Source organism: Cyprinus carpio, chromosome A25 (genome assembly GCF_018340385.1).
Source record: "Cyprinus carpio isolate SPL01 chromosome A25, ASM1834038v1, whole genome shotgun sequence".
NCBI classification, from domain to species: Eukaryota; Metazoa; Chordata; class Actinopteri; order Cypriniformes; family Cyprinidae; genus Cyprinus; species Cyprinus carpio.
This window is the reverse complement of record NC_056596.1, coordinates 20,214,467-20,234,282: the sequence shown is the minus strand read 5'-3', so window position 1 is coordinate 20,234,282 and position 19,816 is coordinate 20,214,467. Positions and strand designations below refer to the sequence as shown.

Genomic DNA, 19,816 nt, shown 5'->3' with positions numbered 1-19,816 from the left:
TGACCCAGTAATGGAATGCAGTCTGTGTGTGTGTGTGTGTGTGTGTGTGTGTGTGTGTGTGTGTGTGAGAGAGAGAGAGAGAGAGAAAGGGGGTCCCCCAGAAGTTAGCTAAACATGAACATGACCCCCTCCACATTTGGAAATAGCCTTGTCAAGTAAAAACTCTTTATATATATGTATACATATATACAATTTTATAATATACATACATACATATATATATATATATATATATGCAAATTATTTTAAATTAATTTAACATTTTTTATCGATTAATTTACATTTTTTTATATAATATATATTATTACACACACATATTCACATTTAATGAGTTTTCATACCTATTTTTGCTCATACTGACTAGTAAAAAAAAAGTAGAAAGAAAAATACTTGAATCTTATCTAAGGACACTTTTGGTTTTAAGTTCATAAACAAAATCACTGCTCTAAAATTACACTGCTAGCTTCTCCATTAAATCTGAAATAAATAAATACAAAAAGTCGGATAAAATCTGGTTCAAACCGCGCGCGCGCCCGTGCTGCACCTGCTCGCGTCACCTGAACGCAACATCACAACTACTGAAACATCATCATCATCATCATCATCCTCACACACAACAGTGAGTATTACAGAGATTATATTCCATGCCCTTCTGTCCCTGTCTGACACTTCGATCCGATTAATAACGACACAAACTCACATCAGTGAGAGCAGATAAGAGCGAAACACCTCCCGAACCGTCATCTGACCACATCACCTCTGACCACATCACAGCTCGCAGAATGTAGCTCATAATCATGGGACGAGCGATTCTGACACATTTGTCCCGCGCGTGTTTCCGCTCCAAACTCACGAGAACAAACAGATGAGAACACACAGCACTGCTGACCTGATAGCCCCCGCGCGCTCCTGCTCCGGTCCGGTACCGTGACGGTCTCTGTCCCGCGCTGAGACTGAATGGACTCTCCGCGGCACGCGCTCATCTCCGGTAAAGCTCGGGCGCGCGCAGCCTCAAACGCGAGCCGCTCTCTCGGGGACGCGCAGGGCTCAGCTGAACGTCACTGATGCAGACGGCATCGAATTAAATATAAAGTATAAAGAAGAGAAAGTGCTGAATATGACGCTTAGATTCAGGCACATTAAAACTGTACTTCAGAGTTTAAGGTCATTTCTTCTAGCAGAGACAAAAACAACATCTAGTCTTTTCGCATCTAACGAAAATATGCTCTAAGAACCAATGAAAACGTTATTTTTGATCGAGTGCTCTCTGAAACATTCAGTTCATCATTTTGCAACATTATGAGAATTTTCTTTTGAATTTTCTCTGAACATTTTAAACAAGTAACAGTTAAACAACATCAGATGAGTTTTAAAACTTTAGAAGAAAAACATTCCATGAATGATGCATAAATATATCATTATTAAAGAACAAACGTTCTGTTAAAGTTCCTGGAGGAACGCTTGATCATAGCTGTGAAATCAGTTTTGATAGTTGTTTGTTTTTTGCTCAACAAGCTTGTCAAATGTGTTTAAAGCATTACTGCATGTTAGGGATGGATGATATGACAATACATATCATGTCGATTACAAAGTGTGAATCGACTGAACTTTTTCTAAATCATTTACATAGACAGGCCTATCAGGGTAAGCGAATATATCCGTGCAGCTTTTAGTGGGCAGGAATTATGGGAACGTTGGAGTGGAAAAGGGAGCATGGATGAATGAGTCATAGAATGTGATGTGCTCATTCTAAGTGTATATGTGTGTGTGTCCTCTATACTTCTGTGGCTCTCAATAGATTCAGTGGTCGGAGTTGAGTTAATACTCCTTGACAAGTTCTGTTGCTACTTTCTGATTACTTTTCTGGCTATATTTAAAATCAAAACATATTGGCCATTTAATAATTGTTGTAATGCTAAAATGTTTGTTTTCAACTTCCAAATAGGTGTCCAGTGATTGATAAATAAATATTTGATTGCTGAATATTGTACCCTAATTGAAGTAGCTGTTTATGAATGACTGCCTGACACATAATTATTATGTTTATGATTAACAAACAAGTTGATACGAATACAGGTGTCATTATGAATGACGTTGTCATTGAGTCAGTGTTTCTGATGCAAAGTAGGCCCTTCATTACCAAACACCACAAAACTAAATTAGGATATAATTATGAGTCATTCATTAAACTGTTGGTTACTTTAAACCTAACCTTCATCAGGGAGATCACAGGGATATGTGAATATTTGATCTGCTCAGATTTATTGCTGTTTATTTCATCATCTGAGTCAGTGTAATGGTGAAGCGATAGATCGAACAGAGCAGCTGATGCAGGGTTACGAAGAAACTGCATGCTCCCTTGCAAAAGTATGTTTCAGTATTTTTAAAATACAAAATACAGTTGTTTATTTTGATACTTGGTGTGGCTGCTGTATTTTGTTAACTTAAAATTAAGGTATTTGGTATTTTATTTTAAATAAATTTTGATATATCTTTGCCCAACCCTGGCTACAGGATATATTTACATAAGCACAAAATAAAATAATAACAATTTACACTGATGATCATCCTGTTCAAATGTTTACCAACACAAACATGCAGAATGACTGACAGCAGAGAGTTTTCTGATCGACTAATACTCTGATGGTCCAAGAATATATATATATTATTTTTTACAGTGGATACCAAGATTTTATATTGGAATGATTTAAGGCAAACAGAACAAGTGAATAAAGCAGAAACTAATCAGTATTACCAAAGTTACCCACTGAATAGATTACATGACATCACTGAATTCAATGCCTTTAACTGAAAACTGAGTGTTTACTGTCCTTCTGCACGGACACACTGTTTTCTTCTTTAATACTCGCTTCAACACAATCTGTACAGTTAAAACTGCTGTATTAATGAAGGTGACTTGACTTGAAGAATTACAGACATGTTTTTGTATTTCAAGTATTCAGAAATGTACAGTGTAAATATGCAAATGTTGCATTATATAATTAAATATGCACTAATTTGCATACATTTACAGAAAAAAAAATAATCTGAACATTGGATAAAACCAGATTCAAAATTCTAGTTTGAATTTGTTGACAGTTTTTTTCCAGAGGGGAGTTTGTATTTCTCTTTTAATCACTCAATAGAAATTAATATCAACAGACAGAATATACATATATATATATATATATTCACCATGTTTTTAGGAGTAAAATATGAATCAGTGTGAATGAAATATGAACAAACTCCTGTCAAAGCCAGAATATAGAGAGGAATAAAACTAAAGTTCGGTGTATGTAAGAGAAAAAACTTGGGATAGATACAGTGTCCAAGATATGGATCGGAATTGCCCCAAATATATAAAGTGCAATAAATAAACACTTAAATGTGTGTTTTGCATGTTTTTAGTGTCTGAATCTCAGAAACCAGAATCTCAAACCTGAGCAGTGCAGGAGAAACACTGGTTTCTTGACCTGAAACGGAGCATCTTCTCATTACGTGCAGCACGTGATTCTTCAGCAGGTGTAGGAGAGAGAGCTTGTAGATCAGTCTTCTTTGGTCTGATGGTCTGCTTTCCATCAACTACAGCCTGATACTGACAGAACAGGCCTCCAGACGATACCAGAACACTAGAGACATCTCAGCACGATCTTGGGCTCCTAATCATTAGAAACCGCAAAGGATTATGGGATGGCCGTCTTTCATTCATCATCTATGCCATTAAAGCAGCAGCCGCGTGAGACCTGAGTTCAGATGGAGAGCAGAACTAGTCTAGATCTAGAGTTCTGCAGCATTAACATTTATACTGTACAACATCTCTCTTTCATTTACTTTAACTTGATGTACTGAAGTAACCAACACCAAATAAATAAAAGCCAGAAATAGATTTTAAAAAACCTAATTCAAAATATTAACAAAAGCTCAATAATATCTCAAATATCACGGACAGGAAAGCTACTGTAAATATGATTTTCTTCCTTTTATTTTTGTCTAGTTTTCTCTGTGAATTAAGTTGATTTTTTCTGTGTTCTTGTTTTAAAACAAGACGTTCTCATCTTCTGTCATTTTGCTTCTCCAGTAAATGTCTCTTGATTTGAGGGTGTTTAGATCTTTTGTAACACAAGGCAAGACAGAAACACTCATGAAGAACGTCAGCGCAAACACAAACGGTCATGAGTTCAAGTGCTAAACCTGAACAGTAATATTCAAACATAATAAAAAGGAAATGACTGAATCTCAGAGTAAGCTGAGCAGTCAGCCCTCACTGATGAAACCGTTTCAGACGTTCAAGTCTTCATTTTCTATTCTAGTGTAAATTATAGATATGAGCTGCCTTCATAAAATAAATCACAGTCATAATGATCAAACATGAGTGTGTTCTGAAAGATGATTCTAGCCGTCTGCAGCTCGTATATTTAATTTCATCATCATCAGTGTTAGAATCCGATCCTGTATCCATGCTCTTGTTCTACAGCAGGTTACAAACACACTGAACACTTCTGATCTGATCTGATCTGAATAATGATTCTATCGTCTTCTGTAGAGCTGCTTTACAGCTGAAACTTTACTGTGTAATAACTAATCAATTTTACGACATTCACGCTGTTATTTTCCAGTTTATTACTGTGAAGCTGCTTTGCTGTAGAAATAAATGACTTCTTTTCTTCTGGATTTTATGATTTTTTGATGCCTGATTCTATTTCAGAATTTTTTACTGTGTTAGAAGTTTTAACACAAACTTTGTTTCAGTAAAATAAAAATAAATAAATAAATAAATACAAATAAAATGAAATAAAAAATAATAAACTAAACTAAACTAAAATAAAATAAAATTAATTAATTAAAATAAAACACAATACAATACAATATAAGAGTGGTGTATTGCCCTGATGATCTGAACGAGTCAGTCCCTGAGCGAGTCTTTACCGGTGTCCCTCACAGATCCCAGACCTGAAGCTGCTCAGTGATGTGTTCCTCTAGATCCTGAACATGAGCGCTCTGAGCCGCAGCCACTCGCTCAGTCTCTGCGTGGAGCTCTTGTCTCGCGAGAGCTCGCTGACGGCTCGCTGGAGCTTCTCCTGGTTCCTCTCCAGATACTGAAGACCCTCGGCCTGCAGCTGCTCCAGCTTCTCCCCTCGGCTCTCGTCCAGAGCCACGTCCTCGCTCATGTAGGGGTTAAAGCGGAAGTACGTGTTCGGCGGGAGCAGAGCGTCCAGCATAGTGTGCACTTCTGAAACACAAACAGACTTTACTGCATCAGCAGCGTATGTTCTGTTCCTCCTGTACTCCATTTCAGTTACTCAGTCAACCTCTTAAACTTAGTTACTGGTTTATTCTGTTTGCATTGCTAAATATTGCCAAACTAATGCACATAAAATCCGTGGATGGAAAGATCGATTGTGAGTTCATTCTTACATAAACTGAATCATTTGTGAAATCATTTGAAAATCACAAACAGAGATCGATTCTGCTTATGTTTCATGGATGAGGCTCAGTGAATCGAATCGTTAGATATAAATCACATCCACCAATCAGAACGAATCTGGATTTATAAATAACCTGTGTGTGATTACAGGACCAGCAGGTTTAATCTCAGCTGGAGCAAAGGCCTGCTCTTCCGTCATGAGCGCTGCATTACTGAAAGACGCTGGTGGTGTGATCCCAGAGTGACAGCTGTCAGTCATCAGTCATGTGACGGGTGGAGACTCACCCTCGGTGTCGGTGGCGCTGCTGATGACGTGACTCAGCTTGGTCTTCAGGCTGGTGTAGGAGACGCTGGTCCTGCCGGCCGTCTGGAAGCGTCCCGTCCCCAGAGACACCACGCACTGCAGCGGGACGTCCGGCCACAGACACTGACACTCGTGGATGGCCAGAGCCGTGGGGTTATTGATCAGCATCCCACCGTCCTGCACACACACCACACACAACGTCAAAATGATTGAGACGGCCAATCAAATCAGTCTTGAGTAATTCATTAGTATTTGATGTTGGGGTGAAATTGAGGATTGTTAAATCTGTAAATCTGGATGGCGTTCTATTATTTGTTGTTATTTAGTTTCCCTGAAAGACAAACAATGCCGTCCAGTCTGAGGCTGTGCATCTGATGGGCAGAAGCCTGGTCACACACCGTAAAATCAGAACAACTAAATGGCATTTGTGCAATCAGTCAATAATTAAAATACATTTGTGAAAGAAAAAAAAATAAATAAATAAAAAAAATAATAATAATAATAATAAAAAAAAAATATATATATATATATATATCGAAAAACAAAACGGAACTGTGAAAAAACAGAACAGAATAAAGCTGTTTTTATAGGCCCCTGTGGTTTTACTGTAGTAAATTCAGTATTTCAGCATAGTTTACCATGAAGAGGAATGTGAATGTGCCAATCGCTGCAGATGTTCCTGCTTGACCAAACTCATTCAGGGTGCAGAAGTAAAGCGCCCCAGTGTTTTTACCCATAAATCCCTGCTCTGAGTCGCAGTGTTGAGCGTGACATTCAGACAGCTGTCAATCACATTAATGATGAATGACAAACACAACAGCGGAATAATGTGATAGTGACAAAAACTTTATTAAAATATTAATTCAGTAATGTATGCATCATCTTTCTTGTCCAATTCTTACATTTAATCCATAAATTCCGTTACAATAATACAACATGATTGGCTGTTAGAAATCAGATAATATCAGAAGTAATAAAATCATTGCACTACAGAAGCTGCATCTGAAGCAGCGTTTACATGTATTTACACTGTTTTAAATTATTTTGAATATTAATTTTAAATATGAAACGAATTTAAATATGAAACTAAACCAAAAAATAGTTAAGCAACAAGTTTTATTGTGTGTTTTGTGTTTTCGTTGGTGAAATAGAGCAAAAACAGACAATATTGTGTCTAAAATGTAGCACAATATTAACTTCTTGTTCACATATGCACATTTGTGCTGATATTCGGAAAAAAATAGCAGAAATGCAAGACAAACTCAAACCAGAGCATTTTTGCCCACATATACTGAATTTTGGGTCAACTGAATTTTTGGTTTCCAAACAAAAACTCTCCAAGCCTGTTTTGGTTTTTTGGTTGCTTGATTTTTGCAAGTGACACTCGAGCTGTGTCTCATGTAGAAGGCTGCGCCCTCCGGAGGTTGCATTCGAAGGCTGCATACGTCATCGAGGCGGTCTCATTTAAAAAAAACAAGCAGGACACTCCGAATGTGACCTTCGACTGCGCCCTTCTTTCACAGAATGCATGAGGTGTATCCTTCGCTGCTACAGATAACCCACAATTCTTTGTGTCGCAGTAAACAACTGTCGTTAATTTGAAAAATGCCGGTGTCGGCAGATGTAAACACGAGCGCAGATGTGGTGCTTTCAACTTAACGTAACGTTACCTTAAGATAAAAACGGATGAACTTTTTCCTAAATATCCTCCTCATTTTTCTCTAACTGATGTCTTTTGTACATACGCTGTAGCTCCTCAAAAGTTGAACAAAATAAAACAAGCAAAAGCATTTTTTTAAATTACTTTTCAAATGTAAAATAATTTCCTTCATTTAAGTATAGTGTGAGAGCACAACGATGCTCTAAACATGTTGGCATAGCAACGCGATACTTCCTGTTTCCTTCTCCGCCAGTCCTACAAAGGCCATCTCGTTTAATTCTAGGTTGAGGACACTTCGTATACGCATCCTACAGAGGATTCGACCTCCGGAGGACACAGCCTTCTAAATGAGACACAGCTTCGATGTCAGTTTACAATCACTAAAACAACAATTAATGATATCATCATCATCATCAATACATATGGCAGATAATACTGATCTAATTCACTGATCATTTACTTATTTCATTTACTGAATTTCACAGAACTTTGACAGAATAGACTACTGGTACTGACACCAACTACTCAAGATTCAGACTTCGACGGTGTGATCAGGCTCTTCTGAGGTTCACAGCGATCATCTAGTGAAGCCGTCAGTGTTCGGCAGGTCAAAGGTCACGTGACCTGCTAATGTCACTCTCTCTTAAAAGGCAACATCAAGCAGCCGAGCCAAGCGCGGCAGGGTCAAAGGTCAAAGAGGTCCTGAGATACAGTGGTTCATTCTCAAAGGCAGAATATAAGAACAGCAGAGCAGCGTTTGACTTCAGCACTGACGATCTATATATCAGAATGAATGTCCAGATGAATCAAAATGATGATATTTGATTGTAGATGATTCTTCTGCTGTGTGAGCTCTTGTTCTGACGGTCTCGGTCTCTCTGTACTCCTCTGACAGAGGACAGATCGCTCTTTTATTCACCAGAGATGTGTAATCAGTAGGGGTGTGCACGAATAGTCAAACATTCGAATATTCGATTGAGCCGAGAAGAGAGCGCATCTGATAGCTAAAAGATCTTGAGACATGTATAAAGGTTCCTCGAGGGAGAGTGGTATAACACAAAGCGCTAAGAAACTGTTAGCACACGTTATCTTTGTCAGCGTGTTCTTATTGTTATCAGACTGATGAACAAACCTTCACCCAAGCATGTGGATATTATTGTTTCTCTCAGAATTGATACGTGAAACAATGTAAACACAATAAATACAGGCGGACTCGAGTATATGTAGCCTACGTTCTGTACTGTAATTGGCACAGTCTGATAGATTTTTCAGCTTGCTCTGCTTGATCATGCTTTTTTATAATTTTTTTTGTTTGTTTTTTTGTTTACACATATTTTCAACCAAAATAAAACCTTGTGATATAACGTAATCTTGTTGTAGAACATTGTTGTATAACGGCTAATCATAAGCTTGTTCAGAAATCGTGACAAAAACTTGATCATTAAAAATAACGTATTTCTCATTAAACCTCATTTAAATAAATTAATATTAGTTTTTTATGAGCCTAAATATTCAAATGCAAATTTTTTGGAAAATGCCCATCAATATTAACCAGCAGTAACAATGTGGAGAAGTCGTGGCCTAATGGTTAGAGAGTCGGACTCTAATCCAAAGGTTGTGAGTTCGAGTCTCGGGCCGGCTGGGATTAGGTGGGGCAGTGTATGTACAGGCTCTCTCCACCCTCAATACCACCCTACTTGGCTGTATGTCACGTCACTTTCAATCAGTAAGCAACACCAACCAGCAGTAACAATTAATAAGCAGAATTAACCAATCAGTAAGAAAAGGCTTGAATCCTGGTCTACAGCACAATCCTGGACTGTTTGAAAGCAGGAAGAGTTTAAGAGAAACTCAAAGTGACTAACAGTTCAGTATGATATTGTTGCTCTTTTGTTGGTTTTGATTGCTTCTTTTGTCCTCATTTGTAAGTCGCTTTGGACAAAAGTGTCTGCTAAATAACAAAATTTAAATATAATCTAAATGTAAATAAAAAAACTAAACTGAAATTTTAAAACAACCCCCAAATCAACTTAATAAGTAACAAAAATAAAATAAATTTCTTCATATAAACAAAATAAGGTTTGTCTGTGCTCTTTCCATTTAAAATTAGAGACAACCACTGCATTTTAATCATGATCCAAACAAAGATGCTGCACACATGCAACACAAGCAGTTTTTATACTAAATTAAATTGTATAATTTCAAATGTTTTGAATTCAGTTTTGTGAAACTATGCATCAGAAATATCTGCATGAAACAGCAGACGAGCTGAACGAGACACAGATTCACTCTCTGCCAGCAGGTGGAGCTTAAAGCGTTTCCTTGGTTACCGCTGTAAACGAAGCACTTATGAACACTGCAGCGGGTGGAGCTTAAAGCGTTTCCTTGGTTACCGCTGTAAACAAAGCACTTATAAACACTGCAGCAGGTGGAGCTTAAAGCGTTTCCTTGGTTACCGCTGTAAACAAAGCACTTTAGTTATGAACACTGCAGCAGGTGGAGCTTAAAGCGTTTCCTTGGTTACCGCTGTAAACAAAGCACTTATGAACACTGCAGCAAGTGGAGCTTAAAGCATTTCCTTGGTTACCGCTGTAAACAAAGCACTTATGGACACTGCAGCAGGTGGAGCTTAAAGAGTTTCCTTGGTTACCGCTGTAAACAAAGCACTTATAAACACTGCAGCAGGTGGAGCTTAAAGCGTTTCCTTGGTTACCGCTGTAAACAAAGCACTTATAGACACTGCAGCAGGTGGAGCTTAAAGCGTTTCCTTGGTTACCGCTGTAAACAAAGCACTTATGAACACCGCAGCAGGTGGAGCTTAAAGCATTTCCTTGGTTACCGCTGTAAACAAAGCAGCACTGCACTTATGAACTTTAATATGCTTCATACAGAGACAAGATGAAAATAAAAAAATAGCATCTAAACTTTTCTAAAGACAGTAAGTTCCCCTCAGACACACATTCATATAAACTCCTGCCCCTAACTGAACCACGATTTGTTTAGCATCTCAACTGATTTGAATCGTCACATATTTTAATCGATTTTCAACCGGCTCGCGGTTAATCGTTACATCCCTAGCAGACATTAAGCAATCAATTGGCAGCTGATGGCACAGTGTGCTTTAACTACACAGATCACTTAGAAGCTTCACAGATCCAAAATCACCATGAGAGAAGTGTTAATTAAAAATATACAGTCAGTTTATTCAGACACCTTCAACATTTCACACATTATCACAGTTTATTGGCTATACTTTAGAAAATGGTAATAAACTCAGAGTTAAACTGTGTTGGAACAAATTCATCTTGACAATGTCAGACAACACTTGGTCAGGTCAAAGTGTCTGAATCATTTTTAGTCCCAAATCTTTATCAGTTTTACTGGTAGTCCACTGTATGAAGAATTTTTGGGTATACTATGTCACAGTTTACTTTATTTTGATATCCTCACTTACATAAATGAACTATAGTGTCCTGCAGCCACTAGTAAAAAATATCAAAAGTTATATTTGGTGTCTGAATAATTTTTGGTTTGACTGTAATTCAAAAATGACCTGTTTTATTGAATATTTCTGAGGCAAAATGGAGCCCAGTTGCAAGTATATTACAAAACCACCACAGACAGAATGCAGAAACAAGCATGTAATCACATACATATTTTCTGTATTTTATTTCTATTGATTTTAAGGTTTGTTATTGTGTATTGAGATTTCCCTTGCATTTGCACACCGCTGGCACTTTTAATTTGATCCATTTGTGTATGTCTGCTGTTTCTAATCAAATTGAGCTGTTTTATTCAATGTGTGTGCTGCATTTTCATGCATATTAGACTGTCATATTAACAACACTGCTGTCTGCTGACTTTATGGTCCTTGAAGCAGTTTGTTTGGTAGACAGCAGTACATGCACAAAACCCAACACACATTAAATAATCACTACAGGAGTAAACTGATTCTTCCAGTTATTTGATTAATCCTTCCTAGTCATCTGAATTTCATAATTTTGTGCAATATAAGTCAGTCCTCACTATCATGCTGCATGTTGAGTCTGTTACTCACTTTACTTCTATTTCTTTCACTGAGATTGCCGTACCAGCAAATAATGAACACATAAAAAACAAAAAAACAAACAAAAAAAAAAACATTTACATAAAACAGACAGAACTGCACAATTTTAAAGCGTTTTTTGTATTAGTTGTTATTGCTATATTTATTTAGTACTTATTTTTGTACTAAACCTGCCATTGTATATTAGGAAAATTATTTGATCTTTGATGAAATGCTGTTCCTCTTTTGTTGGCGTCTGATAAATGCTTACATGTCACGTCATGTTTTGTGTAATAATGTTGGTAATACCGCATGCAAACACAATCCTGTCAATAAAGTACTTTAATCTGAATTGACATCTATATTAAATATTTCCTCAGAAAATGCATGCATGACGCTCAGAATACTCCCTTAGTAAGAAGCTGCCCATGTAAGGCAAGGCAAGGCAAGTTTATTTATATAGCACATTTCGTACACAATGGTAATTCAAAGTGCTTTACATAAAAGAAGGTAAAATAATCATGAAGAAAAATAATAACAAAAAAATAAAACAAGCAATTTTAAAAAACATAAAACAGGCAATTTTAAAACATTGGAAATGATTTAAAAATTGACGTATTTAAAATGAATTTAAAACAGTTAAAAATAGAAAATGATTTTACATAGAATATAGTGAATATGTAAAATACAGTGCAATCAATTCGGACATCGCACATTGCTCATTCACCAAATGCACAGCTAAACAGATGAGTTTTGAGTCTAGATTTAAATGTGACTAATGTTTTAGCACCATCTGATCTCTTCTGGAAGCTAATTCCAACTGCGGGCGGCATAGTAACTAAAGGCGGACTCCCCTTGTTTTGTGTGAACCCTTGGTATTTCTAACTGACTCGATCCTAATGATCTGAGTGGTCTGTTAGGTTTATATTCAGTGAACATATCTGCAATATATTTTGGTCCTAGGTCATTGAGTGATTTATAAACGAGTAAAAGTGCTTTAAAATCAATCCTAAATGTAACTGGAAGCCAGTGTAAGGACCTGAGGACTGGTGTGATATGCTCAGATTTTCTGGTTCTAGTCAGAATCCTGGCAGCAGCGTTCTGGATGAGCTGCAGCTGTCTAATGGTCTTTTTGGGAAGGCCGGTGAGGAGACCATTACAATAGTCCACCCTGCTGGTGATAAAGGCATGAACAAGTTTCTCTAAGTCTTGACTGGAAACAAAACATCTAATTCTTGCAATGTTTTTTAGATGATAGTATGCTGATTTAGTTACTGCTTTGACATGACTACTGAAAACTAAGGTCTGTCTCCAGAATCACACAAGATTCTGACTTGATTTTTAGTTGTTTGTCCCCTTGAGTCAAGGTATGCATTCACCTTGAAAACTTCATCTTTGTTTCCAAATGCAATAACTTCAGTTTTTTCCTTGTTTAACTGAAGAAAGTTCTGGCACATCCAACTATTAATTTCATCAATACATTGGCAGAGGGAGTCAATGGGGCTGTAGTCATTTGGCGATAAGGCTAGGTGTCTTCATGTAGTGAAGACAGTGTGACTCTCACTGGATCGGTAGGGGCACAAGGTCATTACGCCTCATTATCTAATTACTCTGATGGCTTCTGCTCTGTGACCTCTGACCTCTGGAGTCACAGGCCTTAAAGGAGGTTCAAGTTGTGCTGATGAGGAATGTGTGTGAGAGAGAACCTGTCCTCAGGCTACGGCTGTAATATCAGCAGTGAATAACGCAGCACTGTGGGATTGTGGGTAGCAGAAGACCGATGCTGCTTGTCATGAGCTGCGGTTAACTGTCAATTACTTCTTAAATTGCATCTCATAAAGATGGTCATTCTCACAGCTCAGTCGAATGACAACAAACAACTCTCATGAATCACTTACACACTTCAAAATAACAGATCCAATTAGAAAATAAATGGGTTTGTAGCTTCTAACATGACTAACGTTTAATTCTGTAGTTCAGCAGAGTAGTTTGTAGTTTGTGTATCAAATATTTTAATGGTCTTGACTTCTACACACAAGAACTGACTCAATTGACTCGCTGCTTTATATTAATATCTCAACAAGATTATTATTATTGTCATCATTAATCAAACTAATATTTTATTTCATTTAAAAATACAAAACAAAATCAATTAAGAAATACAGTATATTACCATTGTAATACTATTGCACTGTAAAATAAAAAACATATTTATTAATAATAATAATAAAGTATATTTTTATTATTGTTTATTAATTATTGTTGGATACATCACCCCCTTTTTTTCTCCTCTGTGTTTTTAGATTTAGATCCACAAAAAGAAAACTCTATAACATATATTTTAAAATCAAAAAATATATTATAAAAACAACAATTTTTTTTCCAAAAACGTGTGAATATATCCTCTATCGTATTCTACAACAAAAACAATCAGAGCGCCTTGTTATCACCAGTTGTATTTTGATTTCCCAAGTCTGCTAGTAGCTTATAGCCCGTTAGCATCGCCTGCGTGATTGCCACTTATCCCTCATGCATCGCTAATACTCTATTCACACACATTACCATTGCTTTACTCACTGTTACTTGCTTTAATGGCGGATGTGTGTCTAACTTTGAGTGCAGGTGACGACACGTGGAGAAGCAGTTTTGGGTCTTGGAGCAGAGTCAGGCCCAGCTGAGAGAGCGGAGAGCCGCGCTGGAAACCTCCCGGGCTGACGCTCACAAGTCCGGGGTAAGTTTACAGCACGCTGCTAACAGTCCCACCACCTCTACCCCGTGTGTTTCTCTGCACAGGCCCGGTGCACACAGGATGCAATATTTCCAAATGTCCTTCACTCCGGCGCCATCTTAAATTTAAATTAAATTAAATTTAAATTTATGCATTTAGCAGACGCTTTTATCCAAAGCGACTTACAGTGCATTCAGGCTATCAATTGTTACCTATCATGTGTTCCCAGGGAATCAAACCCCCAACCTTGCGCTTGTTAACGCAATGCTCTACCACTTGAGCTACAGGAGCACTTCCAGCACATCCGTGCTACGTTAGCCGAAGGTAAAGTGCACACTCACTGTTTCCCTGGTGCTCGTGTTGTCGATGTTTCTGCGCAGATACCCGCGATCCTGAAGGCCGACGAGAGTCCCGGAGCAGGTCGTTTCGTGCCGGGGTTAATGACACCATGCAGCGCAGACGGAGACACTGAAGAGGGACTTCAGGATCCTGATCGAGACGGGGCACAGCACAACGCCTGTGTGACGTCCTGTGTCTCAGTTCAGGGGCTGCATCAGGTTGCACTGCATCAGGTTGCACTGCACAGACGCAGGCAACGTCACTTCCTCAAGCCCCACTCACGGCATTATTTAGAAGACTACAACAAACAAAGTTAAGCGGGATTTATACTTTCGTCTGGCTCCGCTAACTGCGAGCGCACCTTCCCAAACAGACGAGGCTTTTATACTTGTCACGTTCGCCATTGTACTATTCTTTGAAACGACAGGGGAGCGACGAGGAGTAATTGTCCTCTAAAACCGTCGGGAATCACCGGTGAGAAGAAGTCATTTGCCAGTACAAGTCTTGTGATGAATGAGTTGATGAATTAATCATTTCTTTATGTACAAACTTAAAACAATCTTAAACTATTGGCTGTATTTCACATCAAACACAAGACAACTTTAAGCAAATAGTGTATAATTAATATCTAAATGAATTCTAATTCTATTTTATATAATAAAAATAAAAAGTACTTCAAATAAGAAGCCTTGGACAAACTATGCAACAAAAAAAAAATCCAAAATAACAAAACATTTTCCTTGAAAAAGCAACTGATGGAGTTTGAACTTCACATTAAATCGCTTCTGTTTTACACAAATGCCGACACAGACGTTTCTGCTATAATAGAACCGAACTCAACCCTTTCGCGCTGAGAAACAACCTCAACGAAAGACTAGAATCGCCCTGAAACTCGTGCGTGTTGCGCTAGAATCACCCTGAACTCATGCGTGTTCTGCTAGAATCGCCCTGAACTCGTGCGTGTTGTGCTAGAATCGCCCTGAACTCGTGTGGGTTCGGCTAGAATCGCCCTGAACTCGGCGTGTTGTGCTAGAATCGCCTTGAACTCGTGCGTGTTCGGCTAGAATCGCCCTGAACTCGTGCGTGTTGTGCTAGAATCGCCCTGAACTCGTGGGTGTTCGGCTAGAATCGCCCTGAACTCATGCGTGTTGTGCTAGAATCGCCCTGAACTCGTGCGTGTTCGGCTAGAATCGCCCTGAACTCGTGCGTGTTCGGCTAGAATCGCCCTGAACTCGTGCGTGTTCTGCTAGAATCTCCCTGAACTCGTGCGTGTTCGTCTAGAATCGCCCTGAACTCGTGCGTGTTCGGCTAGAATCGCCCTGAACTCGTGCGTGTTCGGCTAGAATCGCCCTGAACTCGTGCGTGTTCGGCTAGAATCGCCCTGAACTCGTGCGTGTTCGGCTAGAATCGCCCTGAACTCGTGCGTGTTGTGCTAGAATCTCCCTGAACTCGTGCGTGTTCTGCTAGAATCGCCCTGAACTCGTGCGTGTTCTTCTAGAATCGCCCTGAACTCGTGCGTGTTCGGCTAGAATCGGCCTGAACTCGTGCGCGTTGCGCTAGAATCGGCCTGAACTCGTGCGCGTTCGGCTAGAATCGGCCTGAACTCGTGCGTGTTCGGCTAGAATCGGCCTGAACTCGTGCGTGTTCGGCTAGAATCGCCCTGAACTCGTGCGTGTTCTGCTAGAATCGCCCTGAACTCGTGCGTGTTGCGCTAGAATCACCCTGAACTCGTGCGTGTTCTGCTAGAATCGCCCTGAACTCGTGCGTGTTGTGCTAGAATCGCCCTGAACTCGTGCGTGTTGTGCTAGAATCTCCCTGAACTCGTGCGTGTTGTGCTAGAATCTCCCTGAAATCGTGCGTGTTCGGCTAGAAACGCCCTGAACTCGTGCGTGTTCGGCTAGAAACGCCCTGAACTCGTGCGCGTTCGGCTAGAATCGCCCTGAACTCGTGCGCGTTCGGCTAGAATCGCCCTGAACTCGTGCGCGTTCGGCTAGAAACGCCCTGAACTCGTGTGCGTTCGGCTAGAATCGCCCTGAACTCGTGCGCGTTCGGCTAGAAACGCCCTGAACTCGTGCGTGTTCGGCTAGAAACGCCCTGAACTCGTGCGCGTTCGGCTAGAATCGCCCTGAACTCGTGCGCGTTCGGCTAGAATCGCCCTGAACTCGTGGGTGTTCGGCTAGAATCGCCCTGAACTCGTGCGTGTTCGGCTAGAATCGCCCTGAACTCGTGCGTGTTGTGCTAGAATCGCCCTGAACTCATGCGTGTTTCAGCTAGAATCAACCTGATCTCGTGCGTGTTCGGCTAGAATCGGCCTGAACTCATGTGTGTTCTGCTAGAATCGCCCTGAACTCGTGCGTGTTCGGCTAGCTACGTGCTGAATCGCCCGCCCTGAACTCGTGCTGTGTTCAGCTAGAATCGCCCTGAACTCGTGCGTGTTCCGCTAGAATCGGCCTGAACTCGTGCGTGTTCGGCTAGAATCGGCCTGAACTCGTGCGTGTTCGGCTAGAATCGGCCTGAACTCGTGCTGTGCTACGAATCGCCCTGAAATGTTCGGCTGTGCTTAGAATCAACCCTGATGATTCTCGTGAAGTGTTGTTCAGCTAGAATCGCCCTGAACTCGTGCGTGTTCTGCTAGAATCGCCCTGAACTCGTGCGTGAAAACTCGTCGTAGAATTCGCCCTGCTAGATTCGCCCTCGCCCATGAAACTCGTGCGTGTTGTGCTAGAATCGCCCTGAACTCGTGCGTGTTCGGCTAGAATCGCCCTGAACTCGTGCGTGTTGTGCTAGAATCGCCCTGAACTCGTGCGTGTTTCAGCTAAAACCAATCCCTTACCTTTTGCGTGCTATAATAGAACTGAACTCGTGCGCGTTCTGCTAGAAACGCCCTGAACTCGTGCGCGTTCGGCTAGAATCGCCCTGAACTCGTGCGCGTTCCTAGAATCTCGTGCGTGTGCGTGTTCGGCTAGAATCGCCCTTGAACTCGTGCGTGTTCGGCTAGAATCGCCCTGAACTCGTGCGTGTTCTGCTAGAATCGCCCTGAACTTGTGCGTGTGTCGGCTAGAATCAACCTGAACTCGTGCGTGTTCAGCTAGAAACGCCCTGAACTCGTGCGTGTTGCGCTAGAATCGCCCTGAACTCGTGCGTGTTCGGCTAGAATCACCCTGAACTTGTGCGTGTTCGGCTAGAATCGCCCTGAACTCGTGCGTGTTGCGCTAGAATCAACCTGATCTCGTGCGGTGTTCAGCTAGAATCGCCCTGAAACTCGTGCGTGTTCTGCTAGAATCGCCCGAACTCGTGCCCTGTGTTCTGCTAGAATCGCCCTGAACTCGTGCGTGTTGTGCTAGAATCGCCCTGAACTCGTGCGTGTTCGGCTAGAATCAACCTGATCTCGTGCGTGTTGTGCTAGAATCGCCCTGAACTCGTGCGTGTTTCAGCTAGAATCAACCTGATCTCGTGCGTGTTGTGCTAGAATCGCCCTGAACTCGCAGCTAGAAATGCCCTGAACTCGTGCTCTCGTGCGTGTTCCGCTAGAATCGCCCTGAACTCGTGCGTGTTTCGTGCGTGTTCTGCTAGAATCCCCTGAACTCGTGCGTGTTCGGCTAGAATCAACCTGATCTCGTGCGTGTTGTGCTAGAATCGCCCTGAACTCGTGCGTGTTCTGCTAGAATCGCCCTGAACTCGTGCGTGTTCTGCTAGAATCGCCCTGAACTCGTGCGTGTTGTGCTAGAATCGCCCTGAACTCGTGCGTGTTGTCGGCTTAGAATCGCCCTGAACTCGTGCGTGTGTCGGGTCGGCTAGAATCGCCCTGAACTCGTGCGTGTTGTGCTAGAATCGCCCTGAACTCGTGCGTGTTTCAGCTAGAATCTCCCTGAACTCGTGCGTGTTCGGCTAGAATCTCCCTGAACTCGTGCGCGTTCGGCTAGAAACGCCCTGAACTCGTGCGCGTTCGGCTAGAATCACCCTGAACTCATGCGTGTTCTGCTAGAATCGCCCTGAACTCGTGCGTGTTGTGCTAGAATCGCCCTGAACTCGTGCGTGTTGTGCTAGAATCGCCCTGAACTCGTGCGTGTTCTGCTAGAAACGCCCTGCACTCATGCGTGTTCTGCTAGAATCGCCCTGAACTCGTGCGTGTTTCAGCTAGAATCAACCTGATCTCGTGCGTGTTCTGCTAGAATCGCCCTGAACTCGTGCGTGTTCCGCTAGAATCGCCCTGAACTCGTGCGTGTTCGGCTAGAATCAACCTGATCTCGTGCGTGTTGTGCTAGAATCGCCCGAATTCGTGCGTGTTCTGCTAGAATCGCCCTGAACTCGTGCGTGTTCTGCTAGAATCGCCCTGAACTCGTGCGTGGTCGGCTAGAATCGCCCTGAACCTCGTGTGTGGTCGGCTAGAATCGCCCTGAACTCGTGCGTGTTGTGCTAGAATCGCCCCTGAACTCGTGCGTGTTCTGCTAGAATCGCCCTGAACTCGTGCTTGTTTTCGGCTAGAATCAACCTGATCTCGTGCGTGTTCGGCTAGAATCGCCCTGAACTCGTGCGTGTTGCGGTAGAATCACCCTGAACTCGTGCGTGTTGTGCTAGAATCGCCCTGAACTCGTGCGTGTTCGGCTAGAATCGCCCTGAACTCGTGCATGTTCTTCTAGAATCAACCTGATCTCGTGCGTGTTCGGCTAGAATCGGCCTGAACTCATGTGTGTTCTGCTAGAATCGCCCTGAACTCGTGTGTGTTCAGCTAGAATCGCCCTGAACTCGTGCGTGTTCCGCTAGAATCGCCCTGAACTCGTGCATGTTCGGATGTGAAGCTGTGTGAAAAGTTACAAAAAAGCCATGCATGCTGCCACGTGAAATGAGTTCGCGCGCACTCAAAGTGAACTTCCGGCAACACCGCGATGACGTCATATTTTCCGCACTCACCCAAGTGAACTTGCGGACGCGTCGAGTATAAATCAGCCTTGACACAGAGAAAGGGACCAATGACCGGCCAGCCGGGGTTCATCTTTGGGAGAAAAATAAGCTGATTTTTTTTATTTTATTTATTGTTTTTATATATGTTATTTAAATGTATGTGTGTGTACTTCTTACATGTTTGGTTGGTAAAATAAATGTTGTAAATTCAAATCAGAGCCTTGATAACCTTGTTTGAAATGGGTTTGGCTAAAATAAAATTTTGGTTTCGTCTATACTTTTAGGTACTTGTACTAGATTGACTGGGTTAAATAGTATTGATTACTAAAAAGAGACTAAAATACCATTTTCATTGACTAAAACTAGACGAAAATAGTCATGGATAATTCTGACTAAAATAAGACTAAAATGCT

General features: G+C 41.1%; 2 protein-coding genes across 3 annotated transcripts in view; both read right to left on the bottom strand.

Annotated features, from left to right (window-relative positions):
• Positions 1 to 1,043, bottom strand: part of LOC109066829 (neuronal cell adhesion molecule-like) — a 70,410-nt gene extending 69,367 nt beyond the window's left edge. Inside the window, exon 1 of the mRNA XM_042715946.1 lies at positions 890 to 1,043. The gene's annotated coding sequence lies outside the window, so the exon portion shown is untranslated. The remainder of the gene's footprint in view (positions 1 to 889) is intronic.
• Positions 1,044 to 3,964: 2,921 nt separating this feature from the next.
• The window catches only part of LOC109106916 (calcium-independent phospholipase A2-gamma), a 40,523-nt gene continuing 24,671 nt past the window's right edge, over positions 3,965 to 19,816 (bottom strand). For both annotated transcript variants that reach the window (XM_019120192.2, XM_019120193.2), the window contains exons 10-11: positions 5,711 to 5,906; positions 3,965 to 5,230 (exon numbers count right to left, since the gene is read on the bottom strand). In XM_019120192.2, the coding sequence (XP_018975737.1) occupies positions 4,977 to 5,230; positions 5,711 to 5,906 (450 nt within the window). In that variant the 3' untranslated portion in view covers positions 3,965 to 4,976. The remainder of the gene's footprint in view (positions 5,231 to 5,710; positions 5,907 to 19,816) is intronic.